Source organism: Cenococcum geophilum, assembly GCF_001692895.1.
Source record: "Cenococcum geophilum 1.58 unplaced genomic scaffold K441scaffold_29, whole genome shotgun sequence".
NCBI classification, from domain to species: domain Eukaryota; kingdom Fungi; phylum Ascomycota; class Dothideomycetes; order Gloniales; family Gloniaceae; genus Cenococcum; species Cenococcum geophilum.
Window position 1 is genome coordinate 771,234 of NW_027137587.1, and position 12,745 is coordinate 783,978.

The window sequence follows — 12,745 nt, forward strand, 5'->3', positions numbered from 1 at the left end:
CTGGTTATGTGCTTATGCCAAGGAATATTGCTCTTGGCCTGGCCCGAGCTCAAAGGGGCTGCAGTAATGGACAATTTTTTGCCATTCTCTCCCAAGTACCACAACTTTTGCATCTGCGTTCTTCACTTCCCCTAGTACTTTTTGTTCTTTTCTTTGGTTGCAGCAGCTGAATGAGGGTGTTTTTTTCCTTTAATTTGAATCTCACAACTCTCGCCATATCCCCCAATCATGCTCCTGCGAGCTGCGCGGCGACAGATACGGCGCGATGCTTTCCAAAGGGCCCCGCAAGGCCTTGAGCAATTGTCTCTACCTTGGTTATGCCCGGCTCAGATGAGATGGACAGCCAGTGGAACAATTGCGACAGTTCAATCCTCCGATGCCAGGAGACACAAGCTTCCTCGACCAGTCTCACCACGAACAAAGAGCCGGTCGCTGGCCACCGCCTCAGACATCCTCCCTCCTCAATTCGACGAGATACCCCTTGAAGATATCCCGTTAGCGGACCATGCTTGGTCCACTCACCGCATGCCTCGGGGCGTGTCAGATCTTGATCACTGGGATCCCGCTCATCCGCTCATCATCCACAATTCTTTGGCGATAGCCCCTCCTCGGCTCAATTTCAAAAATGGTATTGGTGGCGATCCTGCCGAGCTACACCAGAATCTGCATGCTTGTTTAAGAGTGGGGCGGCTGGATAGAGCGGCCGCGTTGGTTCGACGATTAACGGACCTTTACAGTCCCATGGCTCCAGAAATTGTCGGTGCTCATAATTTATACCTAGGGAAGTTACTCGAATTCATGCATAACGACCGACCAGATGTTAGCATTGAAGACATGGAAAAATGGTACAACAATGAAATGATGAGAAGAGATGTTCAACCGGATGCTCAAACTTTGGTCATTATGCTACGAGCATCTATTGCTTTTCTAACAGGTTTACGGAGAGACGAGTCCATACGCAATTTTCTGGAGCTTGCTAAGAGTGCCGGTCCCGACACATTCGAAAAAGTCAATACATCTGCAGAGTTTTCAGTGTCGGAATGGGATATGCTCGTCAACTTTCAGCCCGACCAATTTGATGAATTGGATTCAGTGGATAATCATATCAAGTACGGACTGAGCACGCCATTAGGCCGGGCACTTGCTATCGAGAAAGGATATTTACCAGACCCGTCTCTTAAGGTAAAGCCTGTGAACCAGAAGGGATTCGGTTTGAAAACTCTGAACGAAGCACTGTCCATGTTCGAGCCCGGAAAGGGCGTCGCCTATCCTCACCAGATTGAAGGCTCCAAGGAAGACAAAGACAGAGCATTCGCATATATGCGGCAACTTCGACTTGAAGAAAATGCCGTCGATGCTGCTGTTGAGCGTTGGAGAGCAGAGAATGATAATCTGCAAAAGATTGGAATTCATGGTGTCTTAAAGACAAAACCCATCGAAGCCCTGATGTGGCAATGGTATTCTGCCCTGTTGCCCTCAGTACAGCAGGAGTTGAAGGAAGTAAAGGAAGTCCTATCTACACCGGAGGGGACCCTTTCTTCCGATCGTCATATCTATGGACCATACCTTGAGCTTTTCGGTGCTGAGAAGCTTGCTGCTATCGCCATCATTCGGATTTTACAAGCCTTTGCAGCTGATTACGATAGCCACAATAGTGTTAAAGTCTCGAGCATAACCACTGCAATAGGGGGTCTTCTCGAGCTAGAGTATGGTTCTAGAACCAAAAACACTTTTTCTCAGGGTCGACGGTCACTTATACGACAGAAAATACTTTCCAGATTGACTAAAGGCCGATACAAATTCAGCTCACCTCAACGACAGGAGGTCAATCCTGAGCAAGCCGTTGGTGATATTGTACACAAAGAGTTTCCGACGCACATCAAAGCAAGAATTGGTGCCTTTCTCGTTGAAAAGGTTCTCCAAAGCGCCACTATCACTGTGTGCCGCGAGGATCCGAAAACTGGAGAGACCTTAACGAGTATTCAGCCAGCATTCTCGCATGGTCATACCTATCAAAAGGGCAAGAAAATTGGTAAAATATCAGCGCATTACGATCTCGTAGAAAAATTAGGCAAAGAGCCAATCAAGGGATTCGCTAGCTTTCGGCTTCCTATGTTAGTTGAGCCAAAACTGTGGACTTCTTACAAGGACGGTGGTTACTACCGGTATCCTACGACGGTAGTCCGAGCCAAGGGGGGAGATGAAGCTCAGCGAGCATACGCCGTATCAGCCGCCCAGAAGGGAGACCTGGATCAAATATTTGCGGGACTCGATGTTCTAGGCAAGACACCCTGGCAAATCAATAGGGATGTGTTCAAAGTCATGCTTCAGGCCTGGAACGATGGTGAAGGCATAGGGGAGCTTGTTCCAGAAAAGCTAGATATCAAATATCCATCTGAGCCAGCCAAGGATGCAAGCCGTATTGATCGTATGCTATGGATGAAAAAGATGAAATCGATTGAGGCTCAGAAGAGTGGTTTTCATTCCAACCGATGCTTCCAGAACTTCCAGCTCGAGATCGCTCGCTCGTACTTGAACGAAACTTTCTATTACCCCCATAACGTCGATTTCCGTGGAAGAGCATACCCTATACCCCCAGCCCTCAACCACATGGGCGCAGATATAGCACGAGGGCTGCTGAAATTTGCTAAAGGAAAAGAGCTTGGCACTGTCGGTCTCCAGTGGTTAAAAATCCACCTTGCCAATCTCCATGGGTTCGACAAGGCCAGTCTTAAGGAAAGAGAGGAGTTCGCTATGGAACATTTAGACCAAATATACGATTCGGCCACGAATCCTCTTTCTGGCAGCCGATGGTGGCTTACCGCCGAGGATCCATGGCAATGTCTGGCCTGCTGCATGGAACTCAAGAATGCCCTAGATTCTCCGGACCCAACACGTTACATTTCATACCTTCCAGTTCACCAGGACGGTACGTGCAATGGTTTGCAACACTATGCTGCTCTCGGTGGCGATAAAGTTGGAGCAAGCCAGGTCAATTTGGAACCTTCCGATCGTCCTCAGGACATCTACACAGGAGTCGCTGAGTTGGTCAGGTCTGAAGTCGCAAAAGATGCCGAGGCCGGAATAGCCATTGCCAAATTTCTGAATGGCAAAATTTCGCGCAGGGTAGTCAAACGTACTGTCATGACGAACGTGTATGGCGTGACGTTCGGGGGAGCCCGTATGCAAGTCTTAACCGAACTGAAGGATATATTTCCAAACTTTGAGTCAACACCTCAAATCCTTTCGCTCCTCAATGTTGCTGGCTACGTGGCTAAACAGATCTTCAAAGCTTTGTCCCAAATATTCAATGGTGCTCATGATATCCAGTATTGGTTAGGTGAATGCGCGGGAAGGATTTCAACCTCTATCACTGCAGAGCAGATCAAGAAGGTTCAGCAACATTCAGAAGGAAAGGCACAATTGTATGATTCAAAGTTCAGGCAAAAGCCACTCAACGAGCGTGGACATGCAAAAGTAAAGCAGGATTTGACCGAGTTCAAATCAAGCGTTATCTGGACCACACCACTGAAAATGCCTGTTGTCCAGCCGTACCGGAAAGGTAAAGTTTCTCAGGTTAAAACTTGCCTACAGGGAATCAGTGTCCACGAGCCACGCGCCTCGGATGCCGTTTCAAAGAGAAAACAGCTACAGGCGTTTCCACCAAACTTCATTCATTCGCTCGATGCTACACACATGATTCTCTCGGCGCTCAAATGTGACGAAGTGGGCCTTACTTTCGCCGCTGTGCACGACTCATTCTGGAGTCATGCGGCGGATATTCCCAGCCTGAACCAAATCTTGCGTGATGCGTTTGTCCGCATGCATTCCGAAGATATCATCGGTCGTCTTGCCGCAGAATTCAAAGCACGATACGCAGGCTCTATGTATCTAGCTACTCTCAGTAGCAACACTGCTGTGGCGCAGGAGATTATGGCCCTCAGACTTTCATTGTCAAGGGCAAGACAAAATGGGGGGAAACAGACAACTGTAACTGCAACACTCGACGAGGTTCTCATGGAAGAGAAGCGACAGCGCCTGCTAAACTCTGAGAATCCGGAGGAAAGAAAGATGGGCGAGGAGATGATCACCCCAGCGAGCATTTATGAGGCTGCGCGGGACCCTACCGCGATCATTTCAGACTCGGAGCCTTCGATTCTTGGGGAGACCACGGGTTCCAAGGCCAAGCGAGTGCAGTCAAAGATTATTGACGCAGAGCTATCTGAAAAAGAGGGGCATGCGTTCAATGCAGGCTCCGTCGAAATAAGGGACACTCTTGACAAAAACGACCCCGAATCAATAACCGAGGAAGAGGTTGAAGGCCTTGAAGGCCTTGAAGACCATGAAGATGATGCCCCTCTAGACAAAGCCAACAAGAAAGAAAAATCCAAGGAGAAGCGTTACTTGGGAACCGGGAAAAATATTCAAGTCTGGCTCCCGCTCACCTTCCCGCCTGTGCCTAAGAAGGGCGACTTCGACGTATCGCGTCTCAAGGACAGCAAGTACTTCTTTTCATGAACGGGGCACCTCCTAAAAATTACGTTTGGTTTAGGTTCAGAGCCTTCCATCCTTTCTATTGTATCTATCATTCCGTTCTCTGTACTTTATTGCGCTTTTTTAAAGCCCTTTCGCATTTTTAGAAGTGTTTTCAACGCATTGTTTGCATAGAAGGCGTTTTAATATACCGGATTTGGAGAAGTAGAGTTATATATCAGTCAACTCAATCGTCGATCGCGAGAGCAAAGTTGGATACGATAGAAATGGTGTGTACGCAACGCGGCAAGAGGTGGAAGGAACCTGTAAGATACTATTTATTGGCAACCTGCAGAACGCGATTTGCTGGGTCCTATATATTAGATAGCTGTAACCATCACGGAACGAATGAGACATTACGACTCCTCTATATATCTCACACTACACATAATTACTCTACCAACCGGCTCTTTGCTTTGCGCATTTGCTTTTGATCTCTGGTTATCTGAATTCGATTTAATTATCTAACTCGGTGCTGCTCCTTTTACATGCATCACAAGTAGGCCTGGACACTGTATGTGTGTTTAAGCTCCTTTGACTCAGAACCATCGGGCCGACAAACCCCGTCGTCCGTTTTAATTAGAATCAAAAACCCTGAACCCTGAAACTGAGAAAGACGGCAGTTGAGCGCGCGCCGGCAAGCAAATCAATGATGTCAGTGGTCGGCATGAAAAGATGCCAGTTGCGGTAATGCTTAGCTGCGCGGCTCGTTCCGTTTCCCGCGAGCCGAGAGTAGAGCAGGACTTGAGACAGGGGACTTAGGACTGTAGCTTACTGGGTTGGGAACCCAAATGTGGAAGACCGTGCTCAGAGCTGCGCCGTGATAGGCAGAGCGCTGGATTTAGGTGCCTCGAGGCGAGAGGGAAGTCTCCCTGACGTAGACGGGGAACGCCTGATGGTGTGGATGTTGGATTGTTTGCCTTGGACGGCGGGCGGCGAGGGCGACGATCACTTGCTTTTGTGAGGCGTACGAAGGCTGGTGGGTCTAACGGCTATCTCGTGCTATGCCGGGGTTCTAAATGTACGACTCAGACACACATGTTTCGAGGTGGGCGCGACTGGGAGGGTGCTGGTATTTCATGTGCTTACACACCATCTGCGCCTAGCTGGGTGTGAGGCTCGAGGTGTTCCGACGCCCCGCACCAGCGCAACTGCGCGGCACTGCCAATGGGCTCCATAGCCGGTGTTTTTAATGGCGAGGCTATCCGAAACAATAGGGTCGTTTGAATGGGGTGCCGGCTTATTTTGGTGTACTAGCCGCCCGATCCGCATAAATCTTTTGAGGCGCTGGGCCGGTCAATACTCCGCGGAGTCTAGACATAGGGGTCGAATGTTAAGAAGCGGATGAGGTGAGCAGTGAGGGTCTAGATTGTGAGGACCGTGCTGGAGTGCGGGAGCGGGAAAAGGGTGTTTGATCGGTTACGGGAGCATGTTTGATTGTCTCGTCCGTGCAGCACTTGGGTTTTTCAGTACAACATAATTTAACAATGTTCCCGGATGTTTGTAGGCGCTGTGGATAGTGGACAATTGATCCAAGGACCTAGTCACCAGATACCCATCAGAGACTAGTACCATGGCGATTCAAGGGGTATCCACGGAACTCCTGTAGTACTACAAACTGTTTGAAGCATTACTTAGAGCAATTTCCGATGTACATGCACCATCAGACATTCGCATAGTTGGAGCAGGCAATGGAGCATAGCGTCGCTCACTGTAACTGTGATGTCAAAAGTACACAGATCGTAAAGTTCACGCTCGTTGAATGTTTCGTAATGGTGAATATGATGACTAGTAAGTTTTTCATAATAAACCATAGGCGGGAACAATAATATGACCTGATTGTTGACTATGGTACAGTGCTACTGAAAATGATATAGAGCAAAGAGGTTTATCGTTGGGACTGAGGTTCTCAGGACAAAATCGGTACAGATAATACAAGATATCGAACAAAGACCGCGGATCCGGGGAGTTAGACACATGAAGAAGACATTTCACAAGGGATGTTACGATTGACTAAAAATAGATGTTCAATTGGCTCTTTACCGGTTCGCTTCACGGCGCTGATGATCGGCCATGAAGCGTTTGCGGGCACTAAGTATCCGTCTTCGATGTAAAAGGTGGCTTCGAGACTTTTGAAACAGGAGTGCAGATCGTTCTTAGAGAATATCCCGGAGCCGTCTCCTGAGACGACCTAGTGGTCGATATATGCACATTGATGCCGTCCGTGTCGACAGCTGGTCGTGATACAGCACCTTTTTTGAGTCTTAAGATGGGAGTTGGGGCCTCTTCCTGTCAAGCGCGCAATGAAGCGCAATGCGACATTATTGGTGGCACATCACTGGCAAGGGACCGTGCCCTGCATGCCTTCCAGGTGGGCGGAGCACCTAGCGATACATTTGGTAGCCTTGCCGCCATGGCATGGGAAAGCCGTTGTTGCGGTGTTGGATTTTGGGGATTTTCGGGGATTTTGGCGTGCGCCCTCGGGTTTAATGGGATGAAACTTACGTGAGAGCATGCAGGCATAGGTCCTGCCAACAGCTTCTGACGAATGGTTCACGGACAGGATGCAGTAGTAGCTCTCAGACTGCTCTAGCCCTTGATAGTGTTGAAGGCGCGCGGTAATCCGCCGCTGGCGATCAGAGATGTGGCGTGTGTGCTGTGTGCAATTGCGGAGAGACAGGCTAGCTGAAGGCGGTCGCCGGGGCGGCAAGTCTGGTTTCTCATCACCCGACAGAAATTTATTGCCTCCAAAAAGTCTCAATGCATTCTCAATGCACTCTTACTGACCTTCCGGCGACGTAGAAGAGAGACGCCAGATGCGGGAGACACATGTCAAATCACCAGATTGACCCTCCCGAGGCTGGCAGCCAGCGTCAAGCCCTGCATTTCCCATGACAGGTCGAGCCATTGATCAGCTTCAGGCATAAACCTCGTTGGCAGCGGTGATGATTGCCTTCTGGAAGCTCGCGGCGTCCCATTGTCGCCGCGCCCCCTTTCGAGCCTAACTGTGGGAGCCCCAATGAACGAGGGCGCGGAGGAAGCCGGTCAGAGGTATGGAGCATAGGAGGACCGCGATCGGTATCAGTGGCATCACAGCAAGGCCGCCTCAAAGGTGGCGGCAGGCAGGCAGGTAGGCAGGCAGGCAGGCAGTGATTCCACCAGACGTCGCCCGCCCAGTGCTGGATGCTTACCAAATGAGCCGAGTTGGTGGTCCTGCGCACCAGGCGCTCCGCGGAGCAGCCAGCAGCAACAATAACAGCAGCAGTGGTAGAGCGCCCGTGAATTGGGCCCTCCATGCGCTGCATGAGAACGAGGCCGCTGTCGCTGTGCGTGGTTTAGTGGACCTTCCAAGGCAGCCCGCACCGGCTGCGTTTTGGTGGAGTTTTCGACGCTGGCTGCTGTTTGGTCAGTCGCCTGGCTGCGTTGGAGCTTGCCCGAACAGGCCCTTCTCCGCTCGCGGGACCGCTCTGTCGGGAGGAGAACTCTGCTCAAGCATGCTTGGTCCTGGCTCCTTGGGTGCTCAGCAGCCCGCTTTCGCACCAGAGCTTTACCGCCGGCCGAGGTAGCTCGTTGGACGCCAGTACGAGAGACCCCTGGCTGCTGGGCCTTCCCCTCACATCGCGCTGTACCCAAGAACAGGTGCAGCGCAGTGCAGTACAGCGTAGCACGGTATATCCGGCCACACCTCAGCTTCAGCAGCTCAGCAACTTAGTGGCGGACAGCGTTTCGGTTCGCCAAGGATGCTTGCTGCGAGCAATACCGAGCTTCTTCCGCGCAAAGAACGGGCCGTGTTTCTTTAGCGACTGCCCTGCTGTTGCTGAACCCAGCACTCTGGTTTTGTCCCCGAACTCCAGCACCCCAAAACCTTGTTGCGTGGGCTGATTCTCTCCACCCATACATAACTTCGCCATCGCCACCATCCCGTCTCCTCTCTCCCTTCAAATCCACCGGCGGGATTGCTTGACGACTGGTCGTCTTCCAAGGAATTCTACGACCCACTCCGGCTTTAACAGCTGTCAAGAGCCTAATTGCTGGAAACTGCTTTTACCATCCTGTCGGTCGATCCGAGAATCGTCAGTGTCTCACCTGTCCGGTCTACCAGGATTATTTTCCAACAAAGCAGTCGCAGAACATTGGAGACCCTACACGCCCAGTCCTTATGTACATGCTTCTGGCAATATTTTTCTGGAGCTGATTTCCTTTTTTTGGGGGGCCGAGGAATACGCAATCAGCACCACATACCAGGTAGCAACCCAGGACTTCTACCACCACCATCAACATGAGTTCACCAGCACCAGGAGCACCGGACGGTCCTACAGAGCGGAGGAAGAGCATTGGAAAGTATATGAAGAGACTGGGTACCGTTTTAAGGAGAGGGAGTACGAGCAAGACATCTGCTCCTTCCACCGCGACTACAGCCACCCCAAGTACCTCTACAGCCGTGCCAGCGGCACCGGCTACCACTAATACGTGAGTTGATCCACCTTCCATCCAAGTCATAATTTACCAACTTGTTGTAGCCCTGCTCCTGCTGCCACCACTCCGACAACTGCACCAGCACAAGCATCTGGACCTGGCACATATACCCGGAGTACTCTCCAGCAAGAGCGCGCTCGCGCCCTGTTCGCTAAATATGGATTGACGCTCGAATCCCATGAATGGATTACCACTGGAACCAATGCCACCAATGTTCAACGGGTTGAGAAGCCAATTCGGATGCGTGTTCATCGATCATGCCATCGCTGCGGAGCCACTTATGGTGCTGACAAGATCTGTGCTAAGTGCGAACACAAGCGCTGCAAGAAATGCCCTCGGTATCCCAAGAAGAAACCCAAGACAGGCGAGAAAGGAAAGGAGCCAGAAGAGAGCAAGCCCAAGCCGCGAAAGCCGCTACTTACCATCAAGAACAGGACGGGAGGGGAGCTAGTCTATCAACCTTCTAGGCAAAGGGTTCGGCGCACTTGCCACAAGTGCGAGACGATGTTCCGGCCTCCATCAGCAACAATCTGTGAGAAGTGCCAGCATGTTCGTTGCACAAAGTGCCCCAGAGACCCCGCGAAGCTGGAGAAATGGCCCGAAGGTTATCCTGGAGACGCAGCGGCAGATGACGAAAGCGACATCGAAGCAGAACCGGGCAAGAGGCGGACGTGGAGGAGGCCAAGGCAGAGGGTGCGGTGGTCGTGCGAGAAGTGTCAGTCGTTGTTCAAGGACGGGAGTCAGGCGTGCTCCGAATGTGGCCACGAGCGGTGCGACACTTGCACGAGGATACCGTAAGTCACTTCACGCTTTCACGCCAGATTCACAGTGCTGATTTGATTCATTGCTACAGACCTAAGAGGGCCAGAAGAGAAAAGGAGTTCGATCCGGAACTCGTCAAGAGAGTTGAAGAAAAGTTGGCTCGATTCTCAATTGGAGAGACTCCTACGACCTTGGCGGCGGCAGCCTGACATGCCACGTTCGGGACGCGTCTTTCACGATTAAGAAACGATTCATGACACCGTTTTAGCATTTTAGTTATACTTCCACGAGCGAGAAAATTCAATACTGGAGCCTCTTATTTCTTTCTCAGCGTTGACACCGAAGCATGGGGATCATTTGAGATATCTATTGGAACTTTTGGAGGATATTGGGAGATGCATCGAAGCATTCCAGGGATCTGCATTACCGTTGGCGCAATTCACACCAGCCCGCTCCCGATATCTGGGATGAGGCAGTTCTCTGCGATTTATTATTATGCTCGTTCCGCACGACTCCGTGAATACTTTGATCGTGCCGCTAGATTGCTAATGGTCACTTCGCCAATCCTTTTTGACCACAGCCTATTCAACAATTTTGCAAGCAGAAAGAAGCCCAACATGATGAAATCTGTACTTTGTGCAAAACAGTACAGTACAAGGACTAGGTGCACGACTTCAGATGTCAAATTAGCAAGTGTGCGTGTTCCACGCGTTCTAGCACTAAGTTAACACGAACCCAGTACGGTGGGTATGGATCTCTCTCGATTTTCCAAGCCCCCACGCGCGGTGCGACGTGCAGAACGCTTTCTCGTACGATATTGGCCTCACAGTGGCATGACTGGTTGTACGCTAGCTACGGGATCCGTCTCACGCGGCATAAGTACCACTCCACTAATGCGACATGGCGATAGTGAGGCTCGCACGGTCGTCCGACCCTCAGGTGATTTTAACTTTCTCGAGATCGGAGATCTTGAAAGAGAGGGCTTGTAGCAGAGGGCCGGCAACTAAAAGCTGAAATGCGCCATGAAATGGACCCTGGTGGCTTTGGTTGTGTGTATCAGGGCTCCTGCAAGCAGAGCGCCAGAGTGCTTTGAAGACGGAATGGTGTTGGATCGCTACACCGCCAGCCTGGTTGGACCAATTGAAGCGGTGCTCGCCGTCAAACTCTGGCAGGCAATTTCCCTGTCAGCTACTCATCTCTGTCAAACTCTAGTTCGGTGGGAGAGTCGGGAGAGTTCCAATTCGCGCCGCACTGCCCTACTGTGGCCCACCTTCACGCAGCGCACTGACAGCGGAAGCGGGCACCGCGTTACGGGAGAGGTTATCGAAAATGCCCGGTCCAGATCACGCCTTTTTCGGAGCCATGCCCTTTACCAATTACTCGCTTAACCTTTTTTCCACAAGCATCCCCACTACCCTAGCCATTGCTGCTGCGGGAGAATTGCAATCAAGAAGGTATGTGCACGTCACGTCAATGCCAGATACTTTTCTCGATCGATGACAGCTACGTGGGATGAGACATTTGGCCTGCTATTGCGAATCCATGCCGGACTCGGCGAGCGAGAGAAAATATAATTACATTCGATGCAGAGAAAGCATTGGTGCTGTCGTATGCCCCGTTTCCAGCTGCTTGCTGCTCTGCTGGGGCAGGACTTTGGTGGAGTCCCGCGCGGAAGAGGGCCCTTCCCAGCACCCTTTTCGACGCACCAGATACGTGCCGCTAGCGCAAGTCTACTGCATGCAAGCACGAAACTTTATTGCTCCTCTATCTCGCTTAGTGGGCTTCAGTGTGGCTTGCATTCCGATGCATTACGCGGGTGCTTTCCCACCGAATCACAAAGTCCAGAGGCATCCCCAACTGATGATGCCATCCAGTGGGGGAAACCGTTGAGGCGGTTATAGCATGAGCATGTTTGGGGGCAGGTTGACATCCAGGCACGTAACCTGTTGAAAGGTGTGATGGGACAATATTGGCAATGTTCTCTCCCAGAGCCTTCAACGACCCTCACACGCCCCAGGCCTACTTTGGTGACGCATGCGAACCTAGTCTCGCTTGTATGCCAAGCGTTTTGTCTAGACCGCTACGGCCCACTGAACGATTCCCTCCAAGGGCCACCCTTTCATTACACGCCGGGGGCTTCCCGCTGTCACCCGTGCGTTAGAGCGCCCCAATCACTTTCCCTTTCCAGCTCGCTTGATGAGAAAAACTTCTGGTGACTATCATTATGTCATCAAGCGGCTGAACCCAAAGGCATCAAGATTTCGTGCGCAACGGAGTTGGTTAGGGGAAGAGTGCATGTTTTTTAGGTGCACACAATGCCTAAAAAAATGTGCGTCGCGAATGGCCGTTGCCCAATCATGATAGGCCCTAACCCAAAAACGCTACTGCTAGCCTATCTTATCAGATGTTCCCCGATTAACATTTTCCTAACCTCGTCACGTCCCGGCACAGCTTGTCATTTCCTGGAGGCCAGTACGCGTGCGGGAAGCCGACATGTGGCCTTCCCGCCCCCGCTTCTGCCGATCCGAGACGCCTCCCAGCAATTTCTGGATTCGTTTCACTTCAGCCTCGTCTTCAGCCTCGTCATCATGCATTCCCAACTTCAGCCACTAGCAGCCCGGGTACACCGAGATCTTCGCTGCCCGTCTATCCGTACCAGCCCAATGGATCAGATCCGTCATGATCAACACCTCTTTTTATTTACCTGCACCCAAGAAAAGTTGCCGCCACCCAAATTCCCAAGCCATGGCCATGCAACCACTAAAACTTCGCCGTTAGAAAAGGATGTCTCAAGGCACCCACCCACCTGTAATGCACACAAGGGCCAGGAGTTTGGACAAGATCGGCAGGAGATCGACCAATTCCGGCACTGGGATTTAAATCTTTGGGAGTTCGTACCGCCCGCGACTCGTGCAACATCTCAGCCCTTTTGATTCAAAATTTTATTCCTTGCTCATGGTCAGCCAGCTCCTTC

General features: G+C 51.2%; 3 protein-coding genes across 3 annotated transcripts; all 3 read left to right on the forward strand.

The window, feature by feature from the left end:
- The first annotated feature begins 102 nt into the window (after window positions 1–102).
- On the forward strand, window positions 103–4,940 carry K441DRAFT_662195 (DNA/RNA polymerase). Its single transcript, XM_067649002.1, has one exon. The coding sequence runs from the start codon at window positions 229–231 to the stop codon at window positions 4,516–4,518; it is 4,290 nt and encodes a 1,429-aa protein (XP_067502481.1). The 5' UTR covers window positions 103–228; the 3' UTR covers window positions 4,519–4,940.
- A 3,749-nt stretch (window positions 4,941–8,689) lies between these two features.
- Window positions 8,690–10,073, forward strand: K441DRAFT_152496 (uncharacterized protein). Its single transcript, XM_067640202.1, has 4 exons — window positions 8,690–8,778; window positions 8,832–9,003; window positions 9,054–9,803; window positions 9,863–10,073. The coding sequence occupies exons 2-4, from the start codon at window positions 8,879–8,881 to the stop codon at window positions 9,978–9,980; spliced, it is 993 nt and encodes a 330-aa protein (XP_067502482.1). The 5' UTR covers window positions 8,690–8,778; window positions 8,832–8,878; the 3' UTR covers window positions 9,981–10,073.
- A 595-nt stretch (window positions 10,074–10,668) lies between these two features.
- On the forward strand, window positions 10,669–11,356 carry K441DRAFT_662197 (uncharacterized protein). Its single transcript, XM_067649003.1, has one exon. The coding sequence runs from the start codon at window positions 10,794–10,796 to the stop codon at window positions 11,157–11,159; it is 366 nt and encodes a 121-aa protein (XP_067502483.1). The 5' UTR covers window positions 10,669–10,793; the 3' UTR covers window positions 11,160–11,356.
- Window positions 11,357–12,745: the final 1,389 nt, after the last annotated feature.

Bases quoted from the DNA above. Each gene is read 5' to 3' on its own strand.
- K441DRAFT_662195 (XM_067649002.1), top strand. From the start codon at position 229: ATGCTCCTGCGAGCTGCGCGGCGACAGATACGGCGCGATGCTTTCCAA.
- K441DRAFT_152496 (XM_067640202.1), top strand. From the start codon at position 8,879: ATGAAGAGACTGGGTACCGTTTTAAGGAGAGGGAGTACGAGCAAGACA. The intron at 9,004-9,053 runs GTGAGTTGATCC...AACTTGTTGTAG, and splicing joins GCACCGGCTACCACTAATAC to CCCTGCTCCTGCTGCCACCA. The intron at 9,804-9,862 runs GTAAGTCACTTC...TCATTGCTACAG, and splicing joins GACACTTGCACGAGGATACC to ACCTAAGAGGGCCAGAAGAG.
- K441DRAFT_662197 (XM_067649003.1), top strand. From the start codon at position 10,794: ATGAAATGGACCCTGGTGGCTTTGGTTGTGTGTATCAGGGCTCCTGCA.